Raw genomic sequence first — 27805 nt, 5'->3', positions numbered from 1 at the left:
TCTCTTCTCAAACTATCTGGTATTATAAATTTCTTCTGTGCCGCTCCTCAACAGAATGTAAATTCCTGGATAGCAGGGACTATTTATTTTCCTATGGCTAAAATGCCTAACATGGTGAGAGCTTCATGAATAAAGGTTGAATTGAATTACACCCTCCCTCTCTCCTACAAAGTGCAGTCTACTACTGATCCAAGGTTCAAGGACTAAAGCCCTCATCGCCATCGCCACCAGCGGTGTCTCAGGGAGTCAAGGACGGACTGTGCCCTCCAAAGGGCGAGGGGCTCCAATACTCCCCCAACCACTTCCGAGAACGGGAGAGGGGGAAGGGGGGACTCCAGTGGCCCGACACCTGCGGGAAATGTCATAAGAATGGGAGGAAACGCCGAAGACTACCGTGCGAAATGGGATCGGAGAGAGCAAGGGGAGGACAGAGAAAGGGGGGACGTGAGACCGGCCTGCGAATCACCGCCCCTTCTTACCGCGCTCTCCCCCTCCGGGTGCAAGTCCACCAGAGTACACCAGTTGCGCGTCCCGTTCATCTTCCAGCCCCGGACCGCTCTGGAGCGGCTCCGAAAAGGCCACCACCCAGCTCCGCAGCAGTCCAGATCCTACAAGGAAGGCGCGAGCCGAAGACCCGCCCCCCTATATATAGGCACATCGGGCCGCCGGCAGCCAGGGGAAGCCACGCCTCCTACAGCCTACGTTCAGCCAACTGGAAGAGGGCAAGAAAGGGGCGGCAGAAGCAGCCCAGGGGCGTGCCGGGGCGGTAAACGTGTGACCACGCCCCCTTGGCGACAGTTTCTATTTGCATAAAGGGCTGGGTTGTGGCGCCACCTGTGAGCGGCTTCCCAGGTTTCCGGCGTGAATTTTCGTCTAGTTACCTATACTCCCGTGGGAGTAGGAAGAGCTAGAAAGGACCGGAGCTTCTGGGTAAATTCGGTCCAGCCCCGTCTCACTGAATGAAGGCCCGGAAAGGGGGTGTGGCCTACCTAGCCTAAGTCTGGCAGGTAGCAAAAAGTGGATTCAAACCTAGGTCCTCTAACTTTCGGTCAGCTCCTGTTTCTTTCTCTGTCTCACTTCTTTCCAACTGGCTCTCCTCACCAACTCCCCCAGCCCCAGGGAACTAGTTCTCTGCTGTACTGGAGATAGAAAAAAAGGGGCGCTACTTTATGCTTAGGTGTGTGGGGGAGGAGTTAGAACCACAGAGGAGTCCTCACTGGCAGTGGAAAGGGAAGGTCTTGAATTCTTATCTTTGCTTCTGGTTCTCAAGGCACCTGGCTTCTCTTAGCCTCAGCGAAAAACTGTAAAAGGAGTTTTGGACTTGTAAAACTTGTAAGAAGTCCTTTCCGTTCTAAACCCTACGATACGGTGAGCCCGAGAGCTTTGTGAGGCTGGATGGCCCCATTCCTTTCCCTCTGTAGTTACTTATACATGCCAGGAAGTCCACCTCATTAAGGCTGGGTTTAGGCCTGCTTGTCAGGTGCCCTGACTTGGCAAGAACCAGGCTGTGGATGCCAGCCGGTTGTTTTGCCTGGGCGAGGCTTTTTTGTTGGCGATAGAGGTGGGCTGAACTGCCTAAAGAGTAAGTTGTACTCCCAGGAATTGGATGGGGTTGCCTTCCCTCCTCCTCCTTATTCCAGGGAGCCATCTTAAACGTTTCACAAAATCTTGGAATCTCTTTTGGAAAAGAATCTCACAAGTTATCTAGTTCAGCAGTAGACTTAAGAATTCCTTCACTAAAATTGTCAACAAATGGTCAAGGCTCCGCTTGAAGCATTTCAAGTGATGGACAGGTGCCGGTTTTTTGCACTTTAGGATAACTTTTCCTAGTTCTGGGGGGGAGGAGGAGGAGGGAACTGCAACTTCTATCCATCACTGGATTCTACTTGTAGGGGCCAAGCAGAATAAATCTAGTCTTCTTTCTACACAACTGTCCTTTCAGTATTTGAAGACAGGCAATATCATTTGAAAGCAGCATGATGGCAAGTGTGGATGGAGTGAGGAAACCCGAGTTTGAATCTAACCTCAGGCAATTAAACTGTGTGACTGGCAAATCACTTAATCGACTGGCCTGTCCTTTCAGTATTTGATGTCAAGCTTGGTGGCATAGATGATAGTGCTGGATTTGGAATGATGAAACCTGATTTTGAATCTAACCTCAGACAACTAAGCTGTGTGACTGTGGCAATCACTTAATCTCTCAACCTGTTTTCTCATCTGTAAAATGAGGATAATAGCACCTACCTCACAGGATTGTTGTGAGGATCAAATGAGATAATATATGTAAAACACTTTGCAAACCGTAAAGCACTAAATAAGTGTTCATTATTATTAGCTATTTCAAGATCCTCTTCAGAAGTCTGATCTTCTAGGCAAAACAAACCTAGTTCCTTCAAATGCTCTTTGTTTGCAGGGTTTTGCCCTATAAAAAGTTTCTTAACATGTAAGCAAGTAATACCAAAAAAATGCAGTTAAATATGTTACAAATCTCATGTTGATAGCAATTTTCAAACAAAAGCTTATCTGGCCTGATACTTCTTAGTTGTGTGACCTTGGGCAAGTCACTTAACCCTCAATAGCCTTTATCACTCTTCTGCCTCAGAACCAATGCCCAGTATTGATTCTAAGATGGAAAGAAAGGGTTTGGGGGGTGGGGGGTAGGGAGAAAAAGGCTCAAGTATGAACAAGTATGAAATTGCCTGTAAAAAAACCTCCTTAAATATCCCAAAGGAAATAGACAAGGCTCAGAGTGTGAAGCTTTGGCATGAGGTAAAAGGGTTCTAGTTTCCAGTCCAGATACTCCCACTACCAACTGTGACTACCAACACCGTCACAAATAAGTTAGGGCTGGGAGGACTGCAGGTGGCCCCAGGCTTGTGTTTGGCCATGCCAGGTGCTGTCATAACCCTCTGCTGCTACAACACAAATTATCCAGGTACTGTGGAACATAGCACAAAGAAGAATGTTCACCCCATGCCTAAAGATAAGATAGGCTTTGGGGAAGACAACTGAACAAGATTGGCAGAAACCTCCCCTCGCTCCCTTACTCCTAGGAAGGTATTGGGCCCCATGCCAAATAAGAATGGGTGGAAACCCTTGCAGCTAAGATATGGATGCTAGGGAGTTCCCTTCCCCCTTTCTCCAGATACCTGCAGGGAATAAGAGAACCGGTTCTATTCAATTCCATATCTGCCCAATCATTCCTGCTACCCCTGCAAAGTCCCTCTGCTCCTATCAAACTCCACAACCCTAGTGCCTTTTGAATCTCCCTGGAATTTATTTATTGTATAGCCATTCTCCTGGGTTCCTCTCAAGCCCCAGCTTGCACTGCTCACTCCCCATCCCTTTCCAGCTCTACCACATAGAACTGTCAAATCCTTTCTAATTCCAATTCCTGGATGTTAAGGAAAGTAACCCCAGATGGAAGATGAGGGAGTAATAAGATTCACAATATAAAGATATATTTAATTTAAAATAAAATCAAGAAAAAATTGGAGGGAAAGAGGCGTATGATTTGCCCAAGGAACAGAGGTACAAAAATCACAAAATTACAAGCCATTGGTGAGTGTAGTCTTGTTTCTCTCCCCAAGGCTACTGGAGATGATTCATGAGGGCTGCTTAGGTCCTTAAAAGCCAAAGTCAGGATGGAGGTCTTCATTTCCTCCACCCATTCCATTCTGAAGTCAGATTTCCCAGCTTGCGGCAGGAGCTAGCATTAAGAGCCAGGCTTCTGAGAAAATGCAAGACCTTTGGATTGCCTGTTGAGGCCAAGAGTAGGTCTGTGGGAATGCTGGAGTAGAACCATTAGAACTAAGGAGGTTCTTGATCTGTGGATCTTTAAATGTATTTATTTAGAGAGCTGGCAGGGTTCCCTGGTCCCAACCAAATCATAACAACCACCAAGGGAAGGAGGGAAGTCCTGTGAACAAAATAAGTCCTTCCCACTATACAATGTTACCCTAGCACAGGCCTTTTTCAGCTCTCTCTTCTCACCAGGAGACAAAACAGAAGAGTCATCCATTGTTTCTACCCCAAGAGAGTTTGCCTTGTTTTACCTTCTTAACTGGAACAAGGATGAGTACTGAGTGGAACCTGATGGCTCTATGAGAATGTGTTTGGAGAACCACCTCATCTTCTCACCCTAACTAAGGCACTGAGAGGAAGGTAAGAAGCATGTCAATTGGGAAAAAGAGAAGTGGTCCCTTGGAGCTGCTGGCTCAAAGCAGGTAAAGGTAAAATGGAAGGTCTAGAGGCATGGGGGTACCCCAGTGGCCCCCAGGATTGTGCAAAAGAAAAGCAGGCAGGACCACGCCAGCGTGTCCATAGCCCATAATGTGTCCTTTCTCTCAAACCTCCTTACCCAATCTGGAAAAGGATGGGTAAAGGGATCTCACGGGGAATGTCCCTGAGCCTTAGGATAAGGAGGCTGAAAAAATACAAGCTCTATTGGTTTAAATCTCTTAATTTCTTCCTCCTCCCCTACCTATCCACTCCTTCCCAAACTCTTTGTCCACATGGAGGGAAGGAGAGGGGAAAGGCTTGACAGGTCAGAAAAGCCCACTCCCCTATGGGGAGGAGTAAAATCCATTCCCTAGCAGTGTTCTGTCCCATGCTCAGGAATTCCTCTTACCACCATCCAGACCCTCCCTCTAGCAGGGTCATTTGGTGGACCAGGGAAAGGGAGACTAGGGCAAGAGGAGGGAAGGACCTTCTACAATTTGGCTGCCTGTCTCCTTGCTGACCACTGGCTAGCAGGAACTGGTCTGGAGGTTACTCTCAGTGAGTAGTGATGCAATGGATGAGGGATCATAGATACTGTCAAATTCTTCATCTGAGCTCAGCCCATCATGCTTGAGGGATGCCTCAGCTGCTGATCGGGTAGCCTTGCGCCTGAGGAGAAAGGGAGAAAGAAACAGAGTAGGGAGGAAGAAAAACATAGCACTGTCAGGAGAACTGATACATATTTGACTATAATCAAAACCCAATTGTGTAAGCTAGCCCAGCCAACTACTAGAATGTAATTTCCTTGGGAGAGAAGCCCATCTTCCCTATTCGTTCTTTTTTTTTTCTCTATTGCCCAACACAGTATTTTGTACATATCTGGCCTTTAATAAATGCTCGTTGAATTGAAAGGGCCTTACTTTTAGAATCTTCTTTCATCTTAGATAATAATAATAGCTGGCATACATAGGGCTTTTAAGGTTTGCAAAGCGCTTTACAAATTTTGTTTCATGATCTTCACAATAATCCTAGAAGGTAGGCACTATTATTATCCCCATTTCATAGTTGAGAAAATTAAAGTTAAATGACTTGCTCAGAAACATACAGCCAGTAAGTATTTGAGGCAAGAATTGAATTTCTTGAGCCCAGATCCAGATGTTCCATCTACCGCTCTACCTAGCCACCAGAGATGGTCATACTACCTTCTCCCAATGAGGGTACATGTAGATTTAGGGTTAGACAGATTCAAGATATAATAGGGAGTAGTGATAGGACCTTTTCTCATGTATACACTCAGCCAAAACCAAGTTCTCAAATTGATCTCCTAAGAGCTGTTAACGCCTCCTTACAAGGCCAGCAAGAACCCAAGTGCTGACCAGAGTCTGTCTGGCTACATCTTCACCTTCTCTTCCATCTCTCTGTCCCCACCCTCTAGAACCTACCGGGAATCCTTTTCCAGTGTCTTGATTCGGGCCTGCAGCTGTTCATTGACTTCATGCTGCTCTTCCAGCTCTCTTTGGGCCTTCTTCCTCAAACTATCCAGCCGTTCAATTTCCTCCTCGGCCTCATCCACTTGTCGCTTCAGGGCCTTCACTCGAAGGCTCAGCTAGGGAAAACAAACACAAGGGTCAGAAGAACATCCACCACCCTGAGGTAGAGCCCTTCTCCTCAAACTGATTCTGACTGAGGTCAGGATGGAAAGTGGTCATTGCTCATAGCTCATGTCCCATGTGCTGCTCATGGTTTAGCTCATACTTAATGGACCACCACCCTTAAACACACCAACACATGTGTTTATGTGTGTACTCATATATACACAGAATAAAAATAGCTGGAAAAATTGAGAGAACAAAGGGACATCAAGCACCTCTGGAATGACCCTCCCTTTACTTAGAAAGGGGACATGTATGTATTTGTTTTATACACACATAGCTGACCCTGTGTACAATCCATGTCCATCCATACCTGATCCTTCTGGTCATTTACATGCTGTCTTTCATCATCAATCTGGATGGAAAGCTCTTTGACTCTCCGTTCCAGTTTTCGGTTTGTGGTCTGCAAAAGTGTCTTCTCCCTAAGGATGGGTGGAGATTGCTCATAGCTGTAGCTACCACCAGTTACGAGAATTATGTGGTACATTCGTTTACACACTCTCACTCTTTTAGCAGCTCCACTTGGTCACAGGAGCTAATACTAAGAAGAAAAGGACTGAAGACATGGCCATGGGATCTGGAAGGGTAGAGGATGACAGGAGTCCACACCCTTCTTGGCTAAGGAATATTAGATATCATAGTTTTAGAACCAAATGGAGTCTTAAGAGGCCATCAAAGCCAACCCCATCTCTCCACAGATGAAGAAACTAAGGCTCAGGGAAATAAGTGAATTGTTCAGGGTCACAGTATTAGCTGAGTGTTCAAAGCAGTATTCAAACTCTGATCTTCCTGACTCCAAGTCTGCTCTATCTACTGAATCACCAAGCCATCTCACTGCTTTTTGGCTGGTAGTCTACAACAGATAGCAGAAGCAACTCGAGAGTAGCTAATCTTGTTTCCTACCTCTCTTCAGTCTGAAGTCGATCCTGCAGCTCCTGGTTCTGGAACTCCAGTTGAGAGAGGCTGGCACTGGGCTTTTGGAAACCCTCTAAGCTGGCCAGTCGGCTCTTCAGGTCCTTATTCTAAGAAACCAAACCTATCAGGATGTCTTCCCCCACCCCTCCTGCCCCTCAGCTAATGGTTAGTTTTCCCACCCACTCCCTTAGTCCATCTTCCCACTGAACTTACAATCATAGGACTATCCAGAAGGACAATGCCATGTAAAACCTTAAGAGTGGCCCTGAAAAGTGGGCCACCAAGCTTGATTATGATTGTCCCCAGTATCTGCCACCCAGGACAGGCTACTATCACTTGTACTTCCTCTCCTGCCACAACCATCTCACCTGTCTCTCCAGAGAGATTTTGTCACATTCTAGGTCTTGCCGACTGGATCTCTCCTGTAGTAGTTCTGCTCTCAATTGGTCGATCTGGATTTGGGGTTAGAAAGATTTAAGTAAGACAAGATCGATAAGGAATACTGATACCCAAGGGCCTGAACTCCATTGGTGATTGGGAGCCTTCTTGTAGGCACGGAAGCACTCCCAGGACCCTGTTTCTCCACTGTGTCCTTTGGGTGATAAGGCTAGAAAGGGAGAGTAGAGGCTCTGTTTGGAGAAGTTAGGCAAGGCAACTCATTTAGTTAACCTCCCAAAAGGAATCTCAGAAAAGGAAGAGTCATGAGTCCAAGCCGAGTCCCAGCTAGACACTCCCTCTCTCTCCTCCCTACCCCATCCCATCAGCCTCATCTCCCACAGAACAACAACTCTCCTTCCTGAAGAGTGATGCATCCATAGCCAACAACCCAAGACAGAGCAGGTTTTGATGTCTACTTAGCTGGGCCCAAACCAAATCTTTAGGACCAGAGATAGAGGAAAAACGCGATCGACAGAAGCACATTACCTGGTCTCGAGCACGGTTCACTCGATCTGTCAGCAGCTCCACAGTGTTTCGTTCCTCATCCAGCTCTGCCTCCAGGCGTGAGACCTTCTCCTAATAGAAAGATGATGGGTTAGCCCCCTACCCAAGCAGGCTCTTTAGCCTGGGACCAAAACCTGCTTCTGTCACACACTCAACTTCTGGTTGCCAGCAGGTACTATGGGGACAGTGCCCTCTGCTGGCCAGGTAAGTGGTCACAGGGAAAGAAGGGCAAGAGTTCTGTTCATTCCCCTAGGGTTCAAAAGGAAGACAAACTCCCAGGGGGTCAAGACAACAGTTAAGTTGGTTAAGCCCAGGCAAGTCTGGTTTCACACATGAAAATGGGATAAGAAACAGAGAAGAGCTTTGAGTAGTCAGGCATGGTGAAAAATAGCAGACACAAGACAAAGATCTGTGGAAGGAAACAAAATGATTCGGAAGACCACTGACCTTACCAGGAGGAAGGCATGGATATGAAGTCTCACTCATCAACTCAGTAGCTAATGTAACAAGGGGACTCAAGTACCTAAACCTCTCTAAATCTGTTTCATCTTCCACTTAAATAATTTTTTTTTTGTTCTTAACCTGTGAAGTCATTGGTGGGGGGAACTCCCTCATGAGGACACTATCTTCCCAAAAGGAGTTCAGGAACTGTTTGGTCACTGATAGTTGTCTGGGGCATTGAGAGTTCCAGGGTCATTGAGCAAATGTCAGAAGGAAGGCTTTAACTCTGGTCTTATTAATCCAAGGCCTGCTCTCTCCAACAAATAAACTACACTGACTCACCTTGAAATGGAAATATTTGCACTGTCTACCTCATAGGGCTGTTATGACCCATTGGACTGGAAGCTCCTTAAAGGCAGGGGCCAATTTATACCTTTATATCCCCAGTGCTTAGCACAGTGCCTGACATATAGTAGGCACTTAATAAATGTTTATTGACTTGGATTCTGACTTTTATGAAGAAGACACTTGGTAAACCTTAAAAAAAATCCTACATAAATGTATTATGACTCACTACAAAGACGGACTGGGACTTAAGGATAACTGGTTCATCACTGTGGCTCACCTCTAGGTTCTTAAGCTGCCGGATCTTGTCATCCTGGGAACGTTTTTTGCTTTCAGTCTCTTTCTCCAGCCCCTGTAGTTTCTGAGCTAGCAGGTCTTTGTCCAGGAGGGCTGTATCTCGCTCAGCCTGCAATGCCTGCAGAGCTTGGCGCAGCCGCTGGGCCTGAAAGAAAAGAGGGGATGGACAGAAGTAGGCTCCATACCCAGCCAGATACAAGATGACTACAGTAATCACTATGTCTTAGAAGAAAAGGGATGGCAAGCCTTGCGTTCTTGGGAGTTAACTCTCCCAGGTAAGCTTAAGAGAAGTTTTCTGGTGGCAGTGAGGTGATTCAGTGGATAGTCAGATCTGAAGACAGGAGGTCCTGGGCTCAAAGCTAGCCTCAGACACTTCCTATCTGTGTAACCTTGGGTAAACTACTTAACCCTAATTGCCTAGCCTTTACCACTCCTCTGCCTTGGAAATGAAACAGTATCAATTCTAAGACAGAAGGGAAAGATTTAAAAAAAAAAAAGACAAATTCTCTGCATCTTCATAGCTCTCTCCCCAGTGACTTTACCTCTTCCTGTAGCTGGCCCAGCCCTCCAGCTGCCTTCTCAGCCTCACTGGCCCACTCCTTGGCCTGGCGCTGGGCACCTGCTACATCACGACGTGCCTTCTCCTTGTATTCTTCCAGCTGGGCTTGTAGCTCCCCTAGTGCTCTCTGTGACTCCTCTCCAATTTTCTCCATCTGAAAGGCAGAGAAAGGATGGAAGCAAAGGGTATCATCCTCCTTAACAAATGCCCCTGGGGGCAACTAGATGGCTCAGTGGATGAAGTTTCTAGCCTAGAGATGGGAGGTCCTGGGTTCAAATGTGAATTTAGATACTTCCTATCCATGTGACCTTGGGCAAGTTACTTACACATACACACACCCCCACTGCCATTAGACCTTACTGCTCTTCTGCCTTGGAACCAATACAGTTTTGAATCAAAAACAGAAAATAAAGGTTAAAAAAAATTGCCTTTGATGCCTTCCTTAGGGCCTTGACTCCCTTCAAAGGGCTGTAAAACTTTTGTATCCAGAATTGTGCCCCATAGTTTCACCAAGCCCAACCTTCACTCTTATTTGCCAGATGGTCAAAAGCATTAACTTATAAACAGAAGGTTAAAAAAAAAAGTGCTCCCTAACAGCTTACAAATCTGCCATGAGAGACTCATTTATTTGGCTGCTGAATATTTTTCTTAATCTATATTCCTGACATTAAGGCTCATCAGCTCTTATGAGCTCACACCTTTTATCAAAGCCCTGAGGGACCAGACCAGAAGACAGGATGTCACACACCATTCATTCCCCAAGTAGAGGAAGCATTAGAAAGTCCAGTTTTATGGTTCTGCTCAGACCATTTCTGGACCAAACCTTGGGGAGTGAGGAATAACAGAATGACATGTAAGCAAAATTGATGGAATACCCTGATCTTACCCTCTGAATGAGTCTGTCTATGGGCTGGGTTAGGACTCCCATTATCTGGACTACCATTGGCCTCTCACCTCCTTGTTGAGTTTCTCTACAGTTTTATCCAACAACCGTTTTTGGTCCTCCAGCTCAGCCTTGTTTCGCCGAAGGACTTCCCGTTGCTTCCCTTCCTCCTCTAAGGCTCGGTTTAATATCTTTTGCTCTTGCCCAAATCTTATGAGGTTTCTTTGTGCCTCTTCCAGCTGCCCCTCCAGCATCCGCTTTGCCCCAGCCAGTGATTCCTCCTCTTCCTGAGATGCATTCAGGGCCTTCTCCAATCGCTGTCTCTCCGCCTGCAGGGAGGGGAGATGGGGCTAAGGTGGGGAGATGAGCAGGATTTGTGGGGCAGAAGCAAAGTCTGGGATTTAGCTGTCTGGAAGTTATCTATGACAAAAGCAGTCAATAGAATCTGCCTGGGAGGATCAGAATGGAAACTGGGGAACAGAACAACTAAATTCAAGATGGGGAAAGAGGTAAAATGAGACTAACAGCAATGGTTTAGGCATTAGAACATGGAAGTGAAAGCACAGATAATAAAGGCTTTTGGGGGAGAAATCTGATGTACCACAAGGAAGCCATAAACAGTGTTCTCCAATAGGTGAGGAGTTACGACTCAAGGGGAAACAGAAGGGACAGGGAAAGTTGATGGTTAGACAGGTTGATGACTGACCTCCAGTCGCTGCACCTTGTCCCGAAGCCTTGCCTCTACAGCCTCTCCACCCTCAGCCAAGCTCCGGGCCTCCTTCAGCTGCTGTTCCAGGCCCAAGATCCGACGCCGGAACTCGTCATTCTCTTCTTGGGTTTCACGTAGCGTTGCTTCCACTGCTGCCCGCCGCTGTCCCATCATGGTTACCTCCGCTTCAGCCATTGCCTTGGCCTAGGGAGGCAGAAAGGCAGCTCAGACTCTGTCCCCTGAGAAATCCCTACCCCGACAGATACAGTGGAGGCTGACACACCCTGGCTGGCTAACCAGGTTTCCAAGAACTCAAGGATTATCAGAAATGTATGCCTATAAGCACGTGGCTCTCCTCCTGACCCATTAAGTCTTCCTTATATCACAGCCTCTCTCCTCTAGCCTCCTTTCCAGGCCCTTGCCTTGGCAGTCTCTTCATAGTCCTGTCGAAGCTGCTGAAGGCTCTTATGCAGTTGGAGCTGCTGCTGCTCAGCCCCCTTTCCCCGCTTAGCCTCTTCCTTGAGGGCTTCTAGCTCCTTCTCCAGTTCTCGCTCCCGATTCTTCCCAGCAGCTTCCTGGCTCTGCTGTTCTCGAAGGTCCTGGAGTTCTTCCTGTGCCCGCTTCAGTTCCTGGCAGGATGAGGGTATGAGATGCTGAGGAGCAGGGAATGGGAAAGGTCCTTCCCTACTCATATGACCCAGTTCCCTTGAGGGTCAAGAGTCTTAGAGCTGTCCCATTGTACTAAAGGAGATTTTGTAATCCACCTAGGAAATAACTAGTTAGGTGCCTAAAAGATCAGAGGAACACTAGGGGACCCAAGATGCAAAGAAACATGGGTCCTGGGTAGTGGTGCAATACCAAATTCCCTATTACTATCAATTACCCAACAAGTATTTATTAGACACCAACATCTCCACAGATCCAATATAAGCTCCCTAAAGGAAGGGGAAATTTCAGTTCTGTTATAGCCTCCAAAGCATCCTAGCAGAGCGCTGATGTGGACTACACTTTGCTAGGCACTACAGGGAATACAAGAGAAGCAAGGCACAGGTTTCTGCTCCCTGGTAATTTGGTAATAAATGGCTATAGATAAGTCAAATGCTAAGTAGAATAATAGAATCTGCCAGTTCCATCTCCAAGAATGAAGATATTCCTGGGGAAGACTTCTCAGAAGAGGTGACACTCAAAAGCTGGGTCTTGGAAGAGGGGCAGAATTTGGTTGGATAGAAAATAGGAAGGAGGGGGTGAGGAAGAGGAAGAAGAAAAGGAAGGAGAAGAATTTGCATAGGCTATATGACTGACAAGAGAGCTTGGTACAGTTGATAGAGATGGCTTAAAGTCAAGCCTCTGAGACTGAAGACTTAGGTTCAAATCCTGCCTCTTACACATGCTGGATGGCTAACTCTGGCTAAGTTGCTTATTATAAGTCAGACAATCCTTTAAGTTATTGATCTGAATTTATACTCTCAACATGAATGAAATCATAGGGCTGAACCTAAAAAGAAAAAAATGACAAGATAGTAAAAAGACTAGTTCATTTGGATCCAAAGATTCAATAAAAGAGAGAAGGTTGGACAGATTTTGATAAGGACAGGTTGAAAAGAACTTTCACTCTCTGCAGTCGTGAAAATTTAAGGCCAGTCAGTCACCAGAATGAACAGATGTCCCAAGGACTTATCACCCCATTTCATCTCTGCTTTCTTATTTATGCTTTTGCTCCTCTGTCTGGTACCTTCTTAAGGCTCTCAGCCTGACGATTGTCCTCAGCACTGGTTCGGGCCTGCTCTAGGTCCTTTTGCAGAACCCCAATTTGCTCCCTGAGCTCTTCTTCTAGGTCTTCCTTCTCCAGCCGAAGCTGTAACAGCCTGTAGCCCAGACAGGGGAAATAGAATGGAAATGAAGGTGCCTTGGCTCCCCTACCTGAGAGATAAAGGCTCCCTCTCCCTTCTATTAGTATCCCGAAAGCCTTCCCACAAAACCTGAGGCCACCAAGTTTCCTGGGTGAGGAAAAGATGATAGGGATTTTCTATTTGGAACCTGGATAGAAATGACCACCAGGCAAGTCGAAATCAGGGATACAACTCACTCCTGCTTAGTCCCTCGAAGCTCCTCCTTATTTTTCTGGAACATGCCTTGCCAATGCCCCGTCTCCTCAGCACTCTCTTGGAGTTCCCTCTGGAGGCCCCGAATGAGGGTCGACACTTTCTGCCTTTCTGCCTCCAGGGTGGCCTGATCCTGGCATAAGATGTAATCGGAGTTCAGTCGTTTTCAGTTGTGTCTGACTCTGTGACCCCATTTGGAGTTTCTCTAGCAAAGATACTGGAATGATTTGCCATTTCCATCTCCAACTCATTTGACAGATGAAGAAACTGAGGCAAACAGGGTTAAGTGAGTTTCCCAGGGTCACACATAAGTGTTTGAAGCCAGATTTGAACTCAAGAAGATGAGTCTTCCTGACTTTAGACCCAGCACTCCATCCACTGTGCCACTTAGCTGCCCCAGAAGATGTAAAGTCTTTTTCTATCCTGGCACTCTCTAAGGACTCCTGCTGTAGTACCAGCCTTTCAGAAGAATGCCTTCTCCATCAAAGCATATCCTGTTTCTTCCAAATCCTGTTTAAAAGTTGGCTTCTCCAGGAAGCTTCCCCCATGTAATATTCTTCCACAAAAGTGGTTGCCGCACATCCTAGAGGACTCTAAATTTATTGATCATTATCTGATTCTTGACCATGTTCATTCTTGGTGGGTGTCCTCATCCTGCAAGGCCATTCTAAAACACTGTGAGGTTAAAGGGCTAGGCCCAGACTCTTTGGTGAGGGCTTGTTTCCCAAAATCTCAGATGCTAAACATTCTTTAATGGCAGCTGTCTCCTTCCCTACTTCTATTAGGGCAAGTATCTTCTATTTTCTCTTTCTTCTATGCTCGTAGGAGATGTCCCAGAAATCAACTTAAAGCATCACTTCTCCCAGACGTTTGTACATTCAGAGATTTTTGGGCAACCCTAGTGGGCAGGAAAAGGCTTTCTTGAGGGCAATGGGACCTGTACCAGAAAGTACTTCCCTAAAAACAGGCAATGACCTACAAGTAAGGTTGGTTATTATGAGCTATGACCCTTGTTGGGCTGGGAGGTCCAGAAAAGTAAGGACTTCATCACCTTGCTTTCTCTGGGATCAGCACCCAGGGATGCTTGGCAATAGAAGATCCTGTCCATAGTATTGACTTATTAGATAAGGTCATGGATTTGAGTGACACTTCAGACTCTATCCTGGCTCCTTTCTTTTCCACAGTTCTCCCCCATGGGATGTGACCCTGAATATCAAAATCCAAAAACCCCACACCCCCAACCAACCAAAGTCACTCCACATACTTGGGAGGCATCTTTCACGCTTTGGCGCAGTTGTTCCATGTCCTGTTGGCACTGCTGCCGGACACGTTCCACCTCCTGGTCCCGAGAGGATACCTCCTCCTTCAGGACTCCCTTCAGAGCTGTAAGTTCCCGCTCCCGTTGCCGGAGCTGTTCTTCCTGCCTCTGTTTCCCCTCTAGTACTTCCTCCAGTAACTCCCTGGTCTCTAGCAGGTCCTGAGAGGAATCAGAAAAGGAACTGTTCCTGGGAGTCAGGAACTAAATTTCACCATTCTCACATCACACTTTAGTTAGCATAAGGGGAAACAGAAATTAAGAACCATTCTCCAAGTCCTTCCCATCTAAGATGTGCAGAGAAGGTGGCACCAACCTTTTAGAGGTCTGTTGTATGGTCTCTCTCTGGAGTCAAATGTTAGGTACTTTCTGCACCCCAGCCCCTCCTCCCAAGAGGAAAAAAAAATTCAGGTGAACCTTGTTTGATATAGCCCTGGAGACAGGTGCTAGGGAGTCATCTCTCATCCCCTCTACCTTTAAGAGGGTCTCCTTTGCAGCATCAGGGTTCTGTCCCTGCCGTAGCCTGTCTTGCATCTCTTTCAGCTGGTCTTCAAGTCCATGTCGTAGTCGCTCACCCTGATCCAGAAGGAGCTTCATGTCCTGAAACCTAGTAGCAAAGGCAGGCAGAAAAGACAACTCTGAGCATCAGTTCCCCTTCTAGACAATTCCCATAATTTCAAAACTCTGAAAGAAGTAGTCACCACTTGCTGGTTCCCTGGGCATCAGGTTGAGAAGAGCTTTCATCCACTAGCTTGAAGCCCCAGGCATCCTCCCCACCCTTCTTCCAGTCCTACTCACTCCTGAGTGCTACGCTGCATCTCTGCCTTCTTCTTTTCCAGTTTCTCCTGTAGTCGCATGCACTCTTCCACCTTCTCCTCAAGCTGTCGTTCCAGCACAAGACGGGATGGTTCATGAGTGAGCTCCAGCTTCTGCCGTTTCTGGAAGAAGAGAAGCCAAGAGATGGAGAAGGACCCTTCAGGAGGGTGGGGTAGAAACAGAATTAGCTTCCACTAGTCCTTCCTCATGTTTTGAATTGTTAGCACTTCTTAGGACTAGGATCTTGCTAGAGTTTAAGCCCTTTCTCCTCTCTTGCCTCTGACAGTTTCTTCTGCTGTTCAGCGAATACCACCCTCTGGGCTTCAATCATCTCTTCTCCCTCATTTGTTTTTCCTTCTCCTGCTACCAAGTAACTTCTCTCCAGTGGAGCTAGATGGCGCCCATAGTGCACAAACCAGTGGACTTGGAATCAGGAAGATCCAAGTTCCAAACAGTACCAAAGACTTACTAGCTATGGGACCCTGGCAAGTGGCTTAACCTCTGCCTGCCTCAGTTTTGTCATCTGTGAGCTGGGCTCATAACAGCACCTCTCTTGCAGGATAATACCCTACCTAACAGAGGATAATAAACAATATCTACCTTGTGGTGAGGGCCAAATGGACAAAGACATATTGCAAAGAAGATTGTAAGAATGCTAGGCAGCCACCACTATCATTGGCCTGGTTCCTTACCTTCATCTCCTCATCCAGCTTTTGCTGGAGCTCTTCTATCTTCTGTATCAGCCCACGATGCACTGCCATGGCTTGTGAGACACTGGAAGGACTTCCCTGCTAGGGATAGGGAGAAGGACAGATAACTCAAAGTATGGCTCTCTCCCTAGGTGGCTTCAAACCCCACGGCACTTCTGCATCTTTTTACCCCAAGGTATCCACTCACCATCAGGGCTTGCATCTGTTCTAACACCAGGCTGACCTTCCTCTTCACAGATGCCTCACTTTCCAAACTCCTATGGGCGAGGGAGGTACAAAGTAAGGGCCTTAGACAGGAGGTAGTAGCAAAAAAGGTACGAAAACCAAGGAGATGAAGAATAGAAGGAAGGAGGGAAGAGGAAGAAGAGGGAGGAGAGAGAAAGAGGAGGAAAAAAGGAGGTGGGGAGAGAAGGAGGGAGGGAGAGGGGGAGAGAGAGAAGCAAGAGAAAAAAGGAGGAAGATAAAGGAGGAGGGAGAGAAAAAGAGAGAAGCAAGAGAAAGAAAAGGAGGAAGAAAAAAGAGAGGAGGGAAAAGGGAGGAGAAGAGGGGAGGGGAGGGGAGGGAGGGGAGGGAGGAGAAGGAGAGGGAGAGGGAGAAGGAGAGGAGGAGAGGGAGAGGGAGAGGGAGAGGGAGAGGGGAGGGGGAGGGAGAGGGAGAGGGAGAGGGAGAGGGAGAGGGAGAGGGAGAGGGAGAGGGAGAGGGAGAGGGAGAGGGAGAGGGAGAGGGAGAGGAGAGAGAGCACCTCCTATCTTGCTCTGGGATTCTAGTTTCCATTGTCCCTTTGGTAACTTTTTGCCAGTCTTGAACTTACCCCTCCCGTAGAATATTATAGATGGTAGTTTTAGCATGATCAGCACTGCCAGGGGTTGTGGCCTCTTGCTGGTCCCTCAAAAGGTCTGGGGTTGACTTGAACTGTGAAGGCCAGAGGAATTAAGAAAGAAGAGATACAAGTTAGACTAGAAGAGATATAAGGTGGCAGTGACAGAGAGGAAGAGGGGTGAGGGAGGCCTGCCAAGCAGGGATGGAAAGCAGGTAAGTCAGCCCAGTTAGGAAAGTGCTATTGGGAACTTGAGGAAGAGGCTTCAACAGCAATGCTTGGACAAGCTATGCTTGCCTACTCTGTTGTTTTCTCCTAATCCAAACTAAAACTACTTATGGATCAAATATCTAAATTCTCTACTGGGAACAGGCTGCTCTGCCTTCTAAAAGCTCAGTAAGAATGCTCTTCACAGGGGAGCAGGGATGGAAGGTCAAGAGAAAGGACCAGGAGGTTACATGGAGTAAGATTCAGGGGAATAATAGGAATGTCTTATATATTTCCAGAAGGCTTTTTGGTAGTAAAAGTTTTGTGGACCAGAAACAGACACCATTCCCAACAACATTAGATAAAAGATTACCTATAGGATTCTGGCTTAATGGAAGGAGGCTGGGGGATGATAAGGGTTGGGTAGTGGTGACAGGCTGGGAAACCTCACCTGCATTAGGCCAGGGTCCTGGGTCCTCCCCCGGGGCTCCTCAAAGCTCTGAAACACCCATTCCTGAGTCTGTCGGGATTTGCTGACTGCATTTGATGGCGCCTGGCCCTGATTTAAACCACTTATCGTACAGATCTGCTTCGAGTTAGGGGATGAGGCATTGCTGAAGTCCCGTTCGTGCTCTTGCTCACGTTCACGTTCTTCTGCCATATTTCGAGGCACTCGGCTGTCTAAACTCTGACTCCGCTTTCGACGATCAGGAGAGAGGATTCTCCCACGGCAGCCAGACCGACCCCTTGTTTGGGCCCCCTGGCGGTCAAACTTGCAAATGAGTGAATCCACTGAGGACAGGGGTGCTGTGTCAATGGCATTCCCAGAGGAACCAATTGAAGGGGTTAATTCTAATAGGCTGCCAGTTAGGACACGTGGGCCCACAGGAGCAGAATTCAACAAGGAGGCATGGGAATGGGAACGTTGAAGCTTGTCCTTTTGCCCAGTCCCAAGCTCCTCATCGGAAGTACTGCCCTGGGAATAGGAGCCAACGAACCTCCGAGGTGAGCCATATGGATTCTCAGGAAGCTCTGAGTCTGAGCTCAGTGAATCAGGGGCTCCTCTGCTACCATTTCCCTTAATCTGTACCCCAAAGGAATCGGTACCCTTCTCCCCACTGTTGAGCACCACAAAGGGTTGCCCAGCAATGCCTTGAACCCGTACTGCTACACCATAAGAACTAGCTCTAGAGTCCTTGGCTGGTCGACGGCCAACCCGACGAAGGGAGGCTGACTGTGTACTATCAGTTGACTCTGTGATGAATCGAATTTGCACACCATGGTCCACCGGTGCCCGGGGCTCTGCTATGGCTGTTGCCCGCTCCATGTACATGAGGGGATCCTGTGTAGGAGAAAAAGCAAGAAAAATTGTCCAATTCCCATCCCTTGGATTTGGCCTGAGCCAGTAGAATTAAATACAAAGCCCAAGAGCCTTTCATCTTTTCATCCCCACCCAATCTGAGTTATTATAGGTCTAAAGATTCATTTTTCTCTACTATCTGAGTTACAAGAGAGCAGCATGGTGTGATGAATAGAAAGCTGACCTCAAAGGAAGGATGACTGAAGTTGAAGTCCCACTTCTGGCACACAATAGTCTACATGACCCTATACAAGTCACTTAACCTCTAAGCAACTCTCTAAGACTGTATTTTACAGAAGAGGTCCTGACCTACATAGGTAAAGAGTATTTCCTCACTCACAGGTTACCTTCACCAATGAAATCACAAGTCCAGTCCCTATCCATATCCCACAGGGGGAATATCAGCTAGCTACTTCTAATATTTGTTGTTGTTGAGTTGTTTCAGTATCCAGCTCTTCAAGATGCCATTTGGGATTTTCTTGGCAGAGATATTGGAGGTTTGCCATTTCCTTCTCCAACTCATTTGACAGATGAGAAAACTGAGTCAACAAACAGGTGAAGGGACTTGTCATGGGTTACAAAGCTAAGTAGGTGTCTGATAGAGAATTTGAACATGGGTCTTCTGGACTCCAGACCTGGCATTCTATCTACTGTGCCACCTAGCTGCCCACTTCTTGCATAGCCACTGAACAAGAGAAGGAAAAGTAGCAACTTGGGTCTTTTTTTGGTATATATCATAGATCTTTATGGATTCCCTCTTTCCCAAAATATTGTGACAAAGGTTCTCTCCCCCCACATTCATTCTGGCCCCTCATTTGGCACCCCTGGCCATCCAATTCCTAGAACTACCTTCATTTATAGAAGAATTCAGTCAACCAATCAACATCTACTTATCGAACACATAACAGAACTATGCCATTGACAATTAACATTTTAGAGGGCTTAAAATTTTTCCAAAGTACTTTATACACTTTTATGACAACTCTGTGAAAGAGGTACTAGAGGAACTATCACCTCCATTTTACAAATGAAGGCTTAGAGAGCCAAGGTGACCGGCGTGTGGTTACATAAGTAAATTCCAGAGGCAAGATCAGAATTGAGGTCTCTGCAGACTTCTTGACCTACACCAATCCTATCTCTCCATGGCAGTCCCTCTAAGAGCCAATAGGAAAGGCACAATATACACAACTATGCCAAGCTGTATACACTAACTACAATGCAAAAGAGATTATAATGCTGGGGTCCACAGCAGTCAAGAAAAGTCCTGGTTTAGAGTTAAGATGTCTCCTTTCCACTCCCTGGGTCTGAGAGTGAGCCCTTGCTTTAAGGCAGTAAGAGGAACATTCCTGGTATGTGCTGGCACAGAGAGCCTGGGGGAGGGGGAGAAGGAAGGGAGGTTCTCTTCTAGGCATACAAAGAAATCCAGCTATTCCAGCTCCTATGTTAATCTCTACTATGGACCAGGACCAAACTGGAAGAGAGGTCACTAACATGCCAGACCTGGCTATACAAATGAAACCTATTAAACATTCCTAGCCTGGATCTTAGTTCTGGGGAGCCTTGGCACTATATCCTAAGTTAAGGGCCTTCAGAATAGAAGTGGGGTCAAAGCTCAATTAGAGAAATGAGGGGGGAGATTTAGCTTCAAAGAACTACTATCCCAAATAGGAGAATGGAGATATCCTTTATTCCTGCTATCCTAACAAATCTTGAACTAGGGGAAACACCTAGAGAACAACATTGATTTATCCCATTACAAACCAGTCTAATTACTTGGACTAGCCAACCAAAGATTACAGTCTTTTACTGGGGCACTGATTAGGAAAACTGAATTTATGTCAAAGGTCTTTTTTTTCCCCAGTGGCAATGTAGGAAATGAAAATGTACATGTTATTATTGCCTTTATTCTCTCCCATGCTGGGAATGAGCAGTGGGGCAAGAAAAAAGTGAGAAGATCAAATGGCAAAATTTGAAAATAAAATAAAAGTCATCAAGCAGAATAATCCCAACTTATTAATTCAGTTCTCCAAACCAGGGCAACATCACTGGGTCAGAATCTTACCTTGACCACACAGCTGGGGAAGGAGGAGAGGAGGCAACAGTTTGTCTGTCTTTCTGGGGATCCTAAGGCTGGGGAAGTAGAAAACCAAGAGAAACTCTGAGGGACTTAACAGTAATTCTCAAATCAAGTCAACAAGCATTTTATTAAATGCTTACAATGTACTAAGGCCTTTTGCTACTTGATAGTTGGTTGACTATGGTCCTTCATATTCAAAGAGGACCAAAATGGAATCACTGGTGATACCTTGACTCAAGCTTAAATTGGACTTAAGTGAGGCAGAGTTGCACAAAGTTGTCAACCTCATTCTCTCTCCCAGAGCCAATAGAAGTCCAGTGACAAAATTTAAACAAAAAAAGTCCAGTGACAAAAATTAAAACAACTGGTCAAGATGCAACAGATGACCTTGGTGTCTTTGATGTGTGATCAAGCTCTAAGAGCCTGCTTCTGCTGACTTCATTGCCATTGGAATGAATTATTCTCATCCACCTCTTACACCAGGAGAAGTCTTAATGTGCCTGGGGTAGACATCTCCCTAACTCACTGATGGGCAGACTTCCTGGTTACCTTTCAACCTAGTTTAGCACCCCCCCCCCCAGTTGTTTCCTGGGATGTGGATGATGCCTATGCTAAAGCTTCTGGGAGACCTAGGTGAGACATTAGATGACAGGTGGACATTAAAAGAGGAAAGCTGACCTGAAAAGGATTGCATGAGATGTTCACAGGGAAAACTAGTACCTCTGGTGGATTGACCTACTGTGCCACCCACCTACTTGCTAGGAATATAAGGAAAGGCAAAACCATGGCCCTTCCCCTAAAGGAGCTCATAGTAAGAGAGGAGACAACATAAAAACAATTATGTGTATAAATAAGGGCAGCTAGGTAGTGCAATAAGAGTGTTCCAGGCCAGGATTCAAGGAGCCCTGAATTCAAATCTGGCCTCAGATACTTACTACTTATGTGATTCTGGGCAAGTCACTTAACTCTGTTTGCCTCAGTTTCCTCATCTATCAAATTTGCTGAAGAAGGAAATAAGCAATGCACTCCAGTATCTCTGCCAAGAAAACCTCAAATGGAGTCACAAAGAATAGAACATGACTGAAACAACTGAACAACAACAAATGTACATAAAACATCTAGAATATATAAATTGGAAGTAATTTCAGAGGGAAGGCATTAGCAATGAGATGGATGGGAAAGGGGTACTGCAGAAGGTAGAATTATGACCTGAAAGAAGCCACAAAGCAGAGATGAAAGCATTCTAGACATGGGACGATAACTAGTGAAAAGACAAAGAATTAGGAGATGAAAGACCAAGTTCAAGGAACAGCAAGGCCAGATATCAAAAAGTCAGTAGAAGGTAATATCGTAAGAGGACCAGAAAGGTAGGAGGCATTGTAAAGGGCTTTAAAAACCAAACAAAATTTTCTATATGATCCTGGAAGTAATAAGAGAGTCAATGGAGTTTATTGAATATGGGTGGTGGGTTGAAGGGATGATATGGTCAGATCTACATTTTAAGATTACTTTTGCGGCTCAGTGGAAGATGGACAGGAGTAAAAACCAGAGGAAGACATCAATCAGAATGACTGTAACAGTGTATGTATTAAATGATACGGGCTAGAATCAGAGGAGTGCCAGTGTCAGAGAAGGGGATGTCTACAAAAGATGTCCCCAAAGTAGAAAAGATAGGACTTGGTAACAGATATATTGTATAGGGTGAGCTAGAGTGAAAAGTTGAAGATGAGGGCTAGGTTGTGAGCCTGAGAAGATGATGGTACACTCAACACTAATGGAAAAAGGGAAGGGGAGGGAAAGGATAATAAGTTCAGTTTGGGGCATGTTAAGGTGAAATGGCCACTTCCTAGCTTGGTCTGCCTCCCTGCTCCTCTCATTCAAGTCTTGGAATCTAGCTGAAACAAACTCTGCCCATATTGCTAGACCTCAGCAATCGCTTGACTTATTAATAAGGCTGCTTTGCATTACACCAAGAAGGCATCTACTGATCATCCAGATTCATTCCTGGACTGGGCAAGGAAGGGTGGTAAGGTGACACCTTACCCAAGACCACCTAAGCTGCTGGGAGGTAAATATCAAGCCCATTACTTCGTCTAACATCCTCTATCCCAACCATCCTGTCTAATGACATGTAGCCATCTGAGTGTTGTCAGTAAGGGGACAGGAGGGCTGGAGAGATAGTTCAGAGCAGGTCAGAAAGAAGGGCTTTAAATGATTCAAGGTGGAAAACCCGAAACCTACACGCCTACAGTTACATAGGCGGAGCCACTGGAGACCAGGGCAGACTCTAAGGCCTTGTGCAATCCCCTAGTGCCAGGTAAACAGTGCCTTGACCCACTAAAATGGAATCCAGATGCTTCCCTACCCCTGATCCCACCCAAAGTTCCTTCTTTCCCTAGACTTAGCCAAGAAGAGGCCAGGATCCCTCTTCAGTGGCTACAGTCTGAAAGTCAATCTCACCTCTGTCATTCTTGCTTACAAGGAAGAATAAATGAAGCTGTTCTAGACTACTTCCATAGTTACTCATTAGCTTGCCCTGCCCCAATTCCTTCACCCCAGCCTAGTGGCAGGAGTCCAGCACTCAGGGAGTGACAGTCTCCCTGGACTCTTGGCAGAAAGACCTAGTTTACAGGGGAATTAGGGGTGAAGCTCGAGCCCTCGGGAAGCAGGTTATGGGACCTTATGGATAGATAGTCTTAGATGTCAAAACAAAATGATAGCCAGTGATTTCAGCCATTCTGCTTATTCTCAGGACATGAGAGGGCAAGGGGACATCAAGATTCCCCACATTTAGGCTAAGTGCCAAAATCTCATAAAATGTGCGTGGCCTGTGACAATCCAATGAGAAATGCTGAAATTGGAGAGTCAGACTAGAATTGTTTGGCCACTAGGCAAGAAAAAAACCACCACAATGAGGAACTGGGCCCCTTCGAACTTGATGGACTGGTTTGGAAAACAAGATAAAGGGGGAGGGACACAGGGAATACTTAGACAGCTTGGAAAGCAAAATAGAAAAAATCCACACAATGGGCAGAATAAGGGGGCAAAAACTCTGGGCAAGAATTCAGACTACAAATGAGAGGGGAAGTAAAGAGAGAATTCAGACTACAAATGAGAGGGGAAGAAAAGAGAGAATAAGGGCGGAAAGGGGCAAGGCCCAAGAATTTAGCATGACAGTGGATGACAAGATATTTCCGCCCTTCTACCCATCCTTTACTAGACCTAAGTAGCCTTCCTACTCCACCAGTAACCTTGACTATATTCCTTCTAGCAGAAGGGACTCTCAAAATCATTGAATATCTGGAGCTGTCTAGTTCATTCATCTTTATTTTACAGATAAGGAAACCAAAGCCCAGGGGCATAAATGATTTGCCCAAGACTATATACGAAGATCAAGTAGCAAAGACTGGATTCAAACTTGATTCACTTGACTCAGAATCTGCAGTATGTGTGGAGGGGGGTTGGAGTGGAGGTGTGGTTGTGGTTTCCCTCTCCAGACCATGAAGCTAACATAACCTCAAGTATGTTGTGAGAGAGCTATGGTTAGAAAAGACAGGGAATGAAGACAGAAACCCAAACTACTTGACCTGAGTTAATGGCTCTTATCTGCCAGGTAATTCGCTGGGCTATGGGTATCACCAATAACCATGGTGAAACAAGAGGCAGAAGTGTTGGCAGCTTGTCTCCAAAATAGCGGTTGCTAATTACTTTCAATTAAAGCAACTTTCCTGAAGCAGAGCATCAAAAGGACTAAGCTGAGGCAGAATCTGAGGTTTCTTGTTCAGTCGTCCATTAAGCTAAGTCTAGGACTCTTTGATAACTAGGTGAAGATACTTCAGATAGCCCTATGTAACTCAAGGGCTTAGACTTGAATTCTCTTAACCTCACAGATTATGTTTATAAAATTTGTGAATGGTTTTCAGCTCTCTCAGTATGTAATTTACCCAGCTATGCTTCTCAGTCTGATGAGTACGAATGCCTGGGGCCAGGAGAAATCAAAATACTACCTAAAAATCACAGGGTAAGCAATTGGTCCTCTTCTACTAAAGGCCTTGCCCAGCAAATGAATCCAGAAACAAAGAAGACAATAAGGAAAGGGGGGAGATCCCCAACCCCTGTCATAAGATTATAAATCTAGAGACTTCAGATTGTCTAACAGGTATTCATTCACCCTGACACCTGTCCCCAGGAGAACTCCCCCAAAACAGCCCTGAAGCTGGTCAGTAGTCCTGGATTCAAATTCTGGTTTTGCTACTTACTACCAGTGTGAAAAAAAGGTAATTTACTTCTCTGGGCCCATTTCATCATCTGTAAAATGAAGGATTATACTAAATCAGGGTTTTTTTTAACCTTTTGGGGGGGGCATGTCTGGTTTTAAGCAGTCTGGCAAAACTGATGACTGCTTCCTAAAACCAATGTTTTTTAATGCAGAAAATAAAGGATACTGGATTACAAGGAAACCGGTAACATTAAAATACAGTTATAAACAACTTAAAGTTCCATGACCCCATGTAAAGAATTCTTGGACCATATGATCTCAGAATGTCCCTTCTAGCACTAATTCTATGATCTATAAAGATCTAGCCACCCCAGAGGTGGGAGAGAAAGCTCCACTAGGCTGGAAAACAAAGCTGAAGCATCCCCCTTGGATAGACTATGAATAACAAAAGAATAGAGAATAAGGCTGGAAAGTGCCGAGACCCTTCCTAGCTGTATGACCCCAACTGGGCAAATCAGTTAACCCTCATTCCCTAACCCTTGCTGCTCTTATCTTGGGGGGGGGGGGGAAGGAAGGAGCAAGACCCGATAATTTAGCATGACAGTGGCTGACAAGATGTCGCCTCCTTTCTGCCGGTCCCTTAAAAGGGCTCCAAGTTGCCTGTCTACTCTGCCAGTGACCTTGACTAGATTCCTTCTGGGAATCACAGTGCTGAATTTTCAGCTGGAGATTATCCATTTCAGGCATCCTTGTTTTACAAATAAGGAAACTTGAACAGAAACTCAAAAGTCTTAAACGATTTTTACTCTATATTATCGCCCCCTTTTTTTGATGTCTCAGAATCCCTTACTTGCAGTATAAATAGTATGTATTTTTGAGTGGTCAGGAGAGGGGGAAATGCCCGTGCCATCACACCGGAAAGGGGACGAACCAAAAGCCAGCTCCAGAGAACAGAGAGGGGTCAGCTGTACCTGAAGAGCGGGAGCAGGATGGCAGGGAGACAGAGCTTTCTTCAGTCCCTCTCCGCTCTCTTAACTTCCAGTCCTTGTTTTAAGCCCCAGAGCTGCTCCCAAAGTCGAGAGAAATCTTGTCCCTAGAGGGCTCCTCCATGCCCGAGGCACATCCTTCCCCTCAGGCACCCACACCTGGCACCTGCCCAACGCCCTGCCCCGGTCACCTCCGCGCAGAAGGATCTTGTTAGAAAAGGCCCTCCAATTAGTTTCTCTTCCCCAGGTTGCCGCTCGGAATCCTAGCCCCAGAGAATAGCATCGCCCGAGCGTGCCCGTGCCCGTGCACCTGCACCTGCCCTTACTCAGCCCTCTCTCCCACCTGCCTTCCTCGGCACCTGAGTGTCCCCCGCGGAAATGAGATCAGATTCCGGGCGCTGCCTGATTCTGGGCTCTGTCTTGGCCACTCACCCCTGGCCTGGTCCGGCCTGGCTCCGATCTGCTGGCTTGCTGGGCGCTCCCGCTCCGGCTGGGCTGGGCTGGGCTGGGCTAGGCTGCAGGATGGCACGCGCTGCTCAGCCTCCCTCCCCCTTCTTCCTCCTTCCACCCTCCCTCCTCTACCTAGCCAACCTGTTACTCCCCTCCCCGAACTCCGCCCCTTCCCCCGCCTCCATTGGCCCACCACCGCCCCGCCCCGCCCTGTTCTTCCGAGGATTGGCCCACGGACCCCACGATAGGCGGGCCTGCTGTAGACCTGGAATGATACCGGGGTCTGGTAAGGGGGTCGGGGAAGGGGGGGTCACGTGGTACGAGACGGTTGGGAAAGGGGAGGGGGTGCGGTTAGTTACTAGGAGGCCATTTTGGGGGAGTAGCTGAAAGCTTCCAGTGTACCCCCCCACCTCTGCCCCCTTTCCCTAAGCCAGATGAACCTCCAGGTTAGAGCATCTTCCCAACTCTAAGGGGAAAAAAGGCTTCACCTTGAGCCGCAGATTCTTGCTTCAACCAGCAAGAAAATTCTGCATTAATCCCTAGAAGAATTTCTTCCCTCCTCTCCCCACCTTCGGTTCACCTTAAATTAAAAAAAAAAAAACCCTAAACGAACCCAAAATACAAAACAGAAAACCCCAACTCTTCCAAAATGAAAACCAAGATACCTTCTCAGCCCGTGCAGAAAATTTCTATCTTCTCCGCCTCGGCTTTCTTCCTTTCTTAGTGCCAAACCGTTCCATCCAAGTCTACCTGAGATAAGAAATGGGGTAAAGGAGAACAAAAAGATCTTTGCTCTAGTAAGGGCCAGTTGAAGGGTCCTAGCTCCGACCTACCTTGGACTGTTTTTCTTTCGTAATGAAGAAAAGGAAACATAGAAAAACGAATTTACATTGACTATGACACTATAGAAAGAGTAACTGGGGGGTGGGGGGGTACCTCCAGTGTCAGGAGAAATTTATCGGTCTCCTTCAAAATCATCTCCACCCCATCCCACCCAAGAAATCCTCGGAATGATCCCAACAGTAATAATAGCTAGCATTTATATAGCGCTTTAAGGTTTGCAAAGCACTCTTAGTGTGTTAACTCGTTGGATGTCCCACGAAAAGAGAAAGCTATGACTCACAACCCAGAAAGGTTTAGGGGCTGGGGGGAATAAATACTTTTTGACAAATGCTATTAAACAGCATGATTTCCTAGATCTAAAAAAAAAAATATATATATATATATATATGTATTTCTATATATATGTATATATATTTCCATATATATATATATATATATATATATATTGAGCAAGTAAATCAACCAATAATCAATAAACATTTATAGAGCACCTACAATGTGCCAGGAATTGTATTAGGCAGGCACTGGGAAGACAAAGACAAAAGTGAAACAATAGCTCCCGCCATTAAATCTAGGGACAAGGGTTGAAAACGAGGAAGCGCCAGCTCAGAAACCAAGAATTCACTGAAACAATCTGGCTCCCTCCCATTCCCCCCTCCCCCCCAGCTTTCCTCTCAGGTGAGTAAGGCGTGTCCAAGTAACCAGAAGGGTAAAGTCCTTCCTTCCCAAGGCTGGGACAAAAACAAAGCCTCTGCATTCCAGGGGAAGCTTTAGACAATAATTAGGGCCATCAGCCTTGGGCTTCGCCCCAAGTAGTGACAGGAGGAAAGCTTGCATTTGGTTTTAAGGTGAGGTCAGATTCTAAAGCTGGTTTCTCCCAGGAAGATAAGTCCTCAGGTTAGAGAGACAAAGTGTTTTTGTTTTTTTTTTAATGTATGA

At 46.3% G+C, this 27805-nt stretch overlaps 2 protein-coding genes across 19 annotated transcripts in view; both read right to left on the bottom strand.

Moving 5' to 3' along the window:
• Positions 1-740, bottom strand: part of TUFT1 (tuftelin 1) — a 46051-nt gene extending 45311 nt beyond the window's left edge. For 4 of the 6 annotated variants that reach the window (XM_007485434.3, XM_007485436.3, XM_007485435.3 and 1 more), the window contains exon 1: positions 480-740. In XM_007485434.3, the coding sequence (XP_007485496.1) occupies positions 480-539 (60 nt within the window). In that variant the 5' untranslated portion in view covers positions 540-740. The remainder of the gene's footprint in view (positions 1-479) is intronic. The other 2 variants (XR_463411.3, XM_007485433.3) reach the window with 2 other exon arrangements.
• A 2704-nt stretch (positions 741-3444) lies between these two features.
• On the bottom strand, positions 3445-26844 carry CGN (cingulin). 13 transcript variants are annotated; one of them, XM_056819409.1, is made up of 23 exons: positions 26689-26844; positions 26006-26088; positions 20354-20421; positions 17383-18273; positions 16719-16819; positions 16095-16164; positions 15890-15988; positions 15180-15319; positions 14856-14988; positions 14331-14543; positions 13051-13199; positions 12697-12829; positions 11387-11593; positions 10962-11168; positions 10327-10584; positions 9356-9526; positions 8797-8958; positions 7713-7802; positions 7157-7240; positions 6777-6895; positions 6187-6295; positions 5664-5827; positions 3445-4890 (listed from the first exon to the last, which is right to left on the bottom strand). In XM_056819409.1, the coding sequence occupies exons 4-23, from the start codon at positions 18262-18264 to the stop codon at positions 4749-4751; spliced, it is 3633 nt and encodes a 1210-aa protein (XP_056675387.1). In that variant the 5' UTR covers positions 18265-18273; positions 20354-20421; positions 26006-26088; positions 26689-26844; the 3' UTR covers positions 3445-4748. The 13 variants fall into 13 exon arrangements, with proteins under 13 accessions (XP_056675387.1, XP_056675386.1, XP_056675380.1 ...); XM_056819408.1 differs by lacking the exon at positions 20354-20421 and having other exon boundaries at positions 25917-26088; XM_056819402.1 differs by lacking the exon at positions 20354-20421 and having other exon boundaries at positions 26689-26768.
• Between the last annotated feature and the right edge of the window lie 961 nt (positions 26845-27805).

The sequence above is a fragment of the Monodelphis domestica genome, chromosome 2, assembly GCF_027887165.1.
Source record: "Monodelphis domestica isolate mMonDom1 chromosome 2, mMonDom1.pri, whole genome shotgun sequence".
NCBI lineage: Eukaryota > Metazoa > Chordata > Mammalia > Didelphimorphia > Didelphidae > Monodelphis > Monodelphis domestica.
The sequence above is the reverse complement of the archived record's forward strand: the minus strand, read 5'-3'. Positions and strand labels throughout refer to the sequence as shown.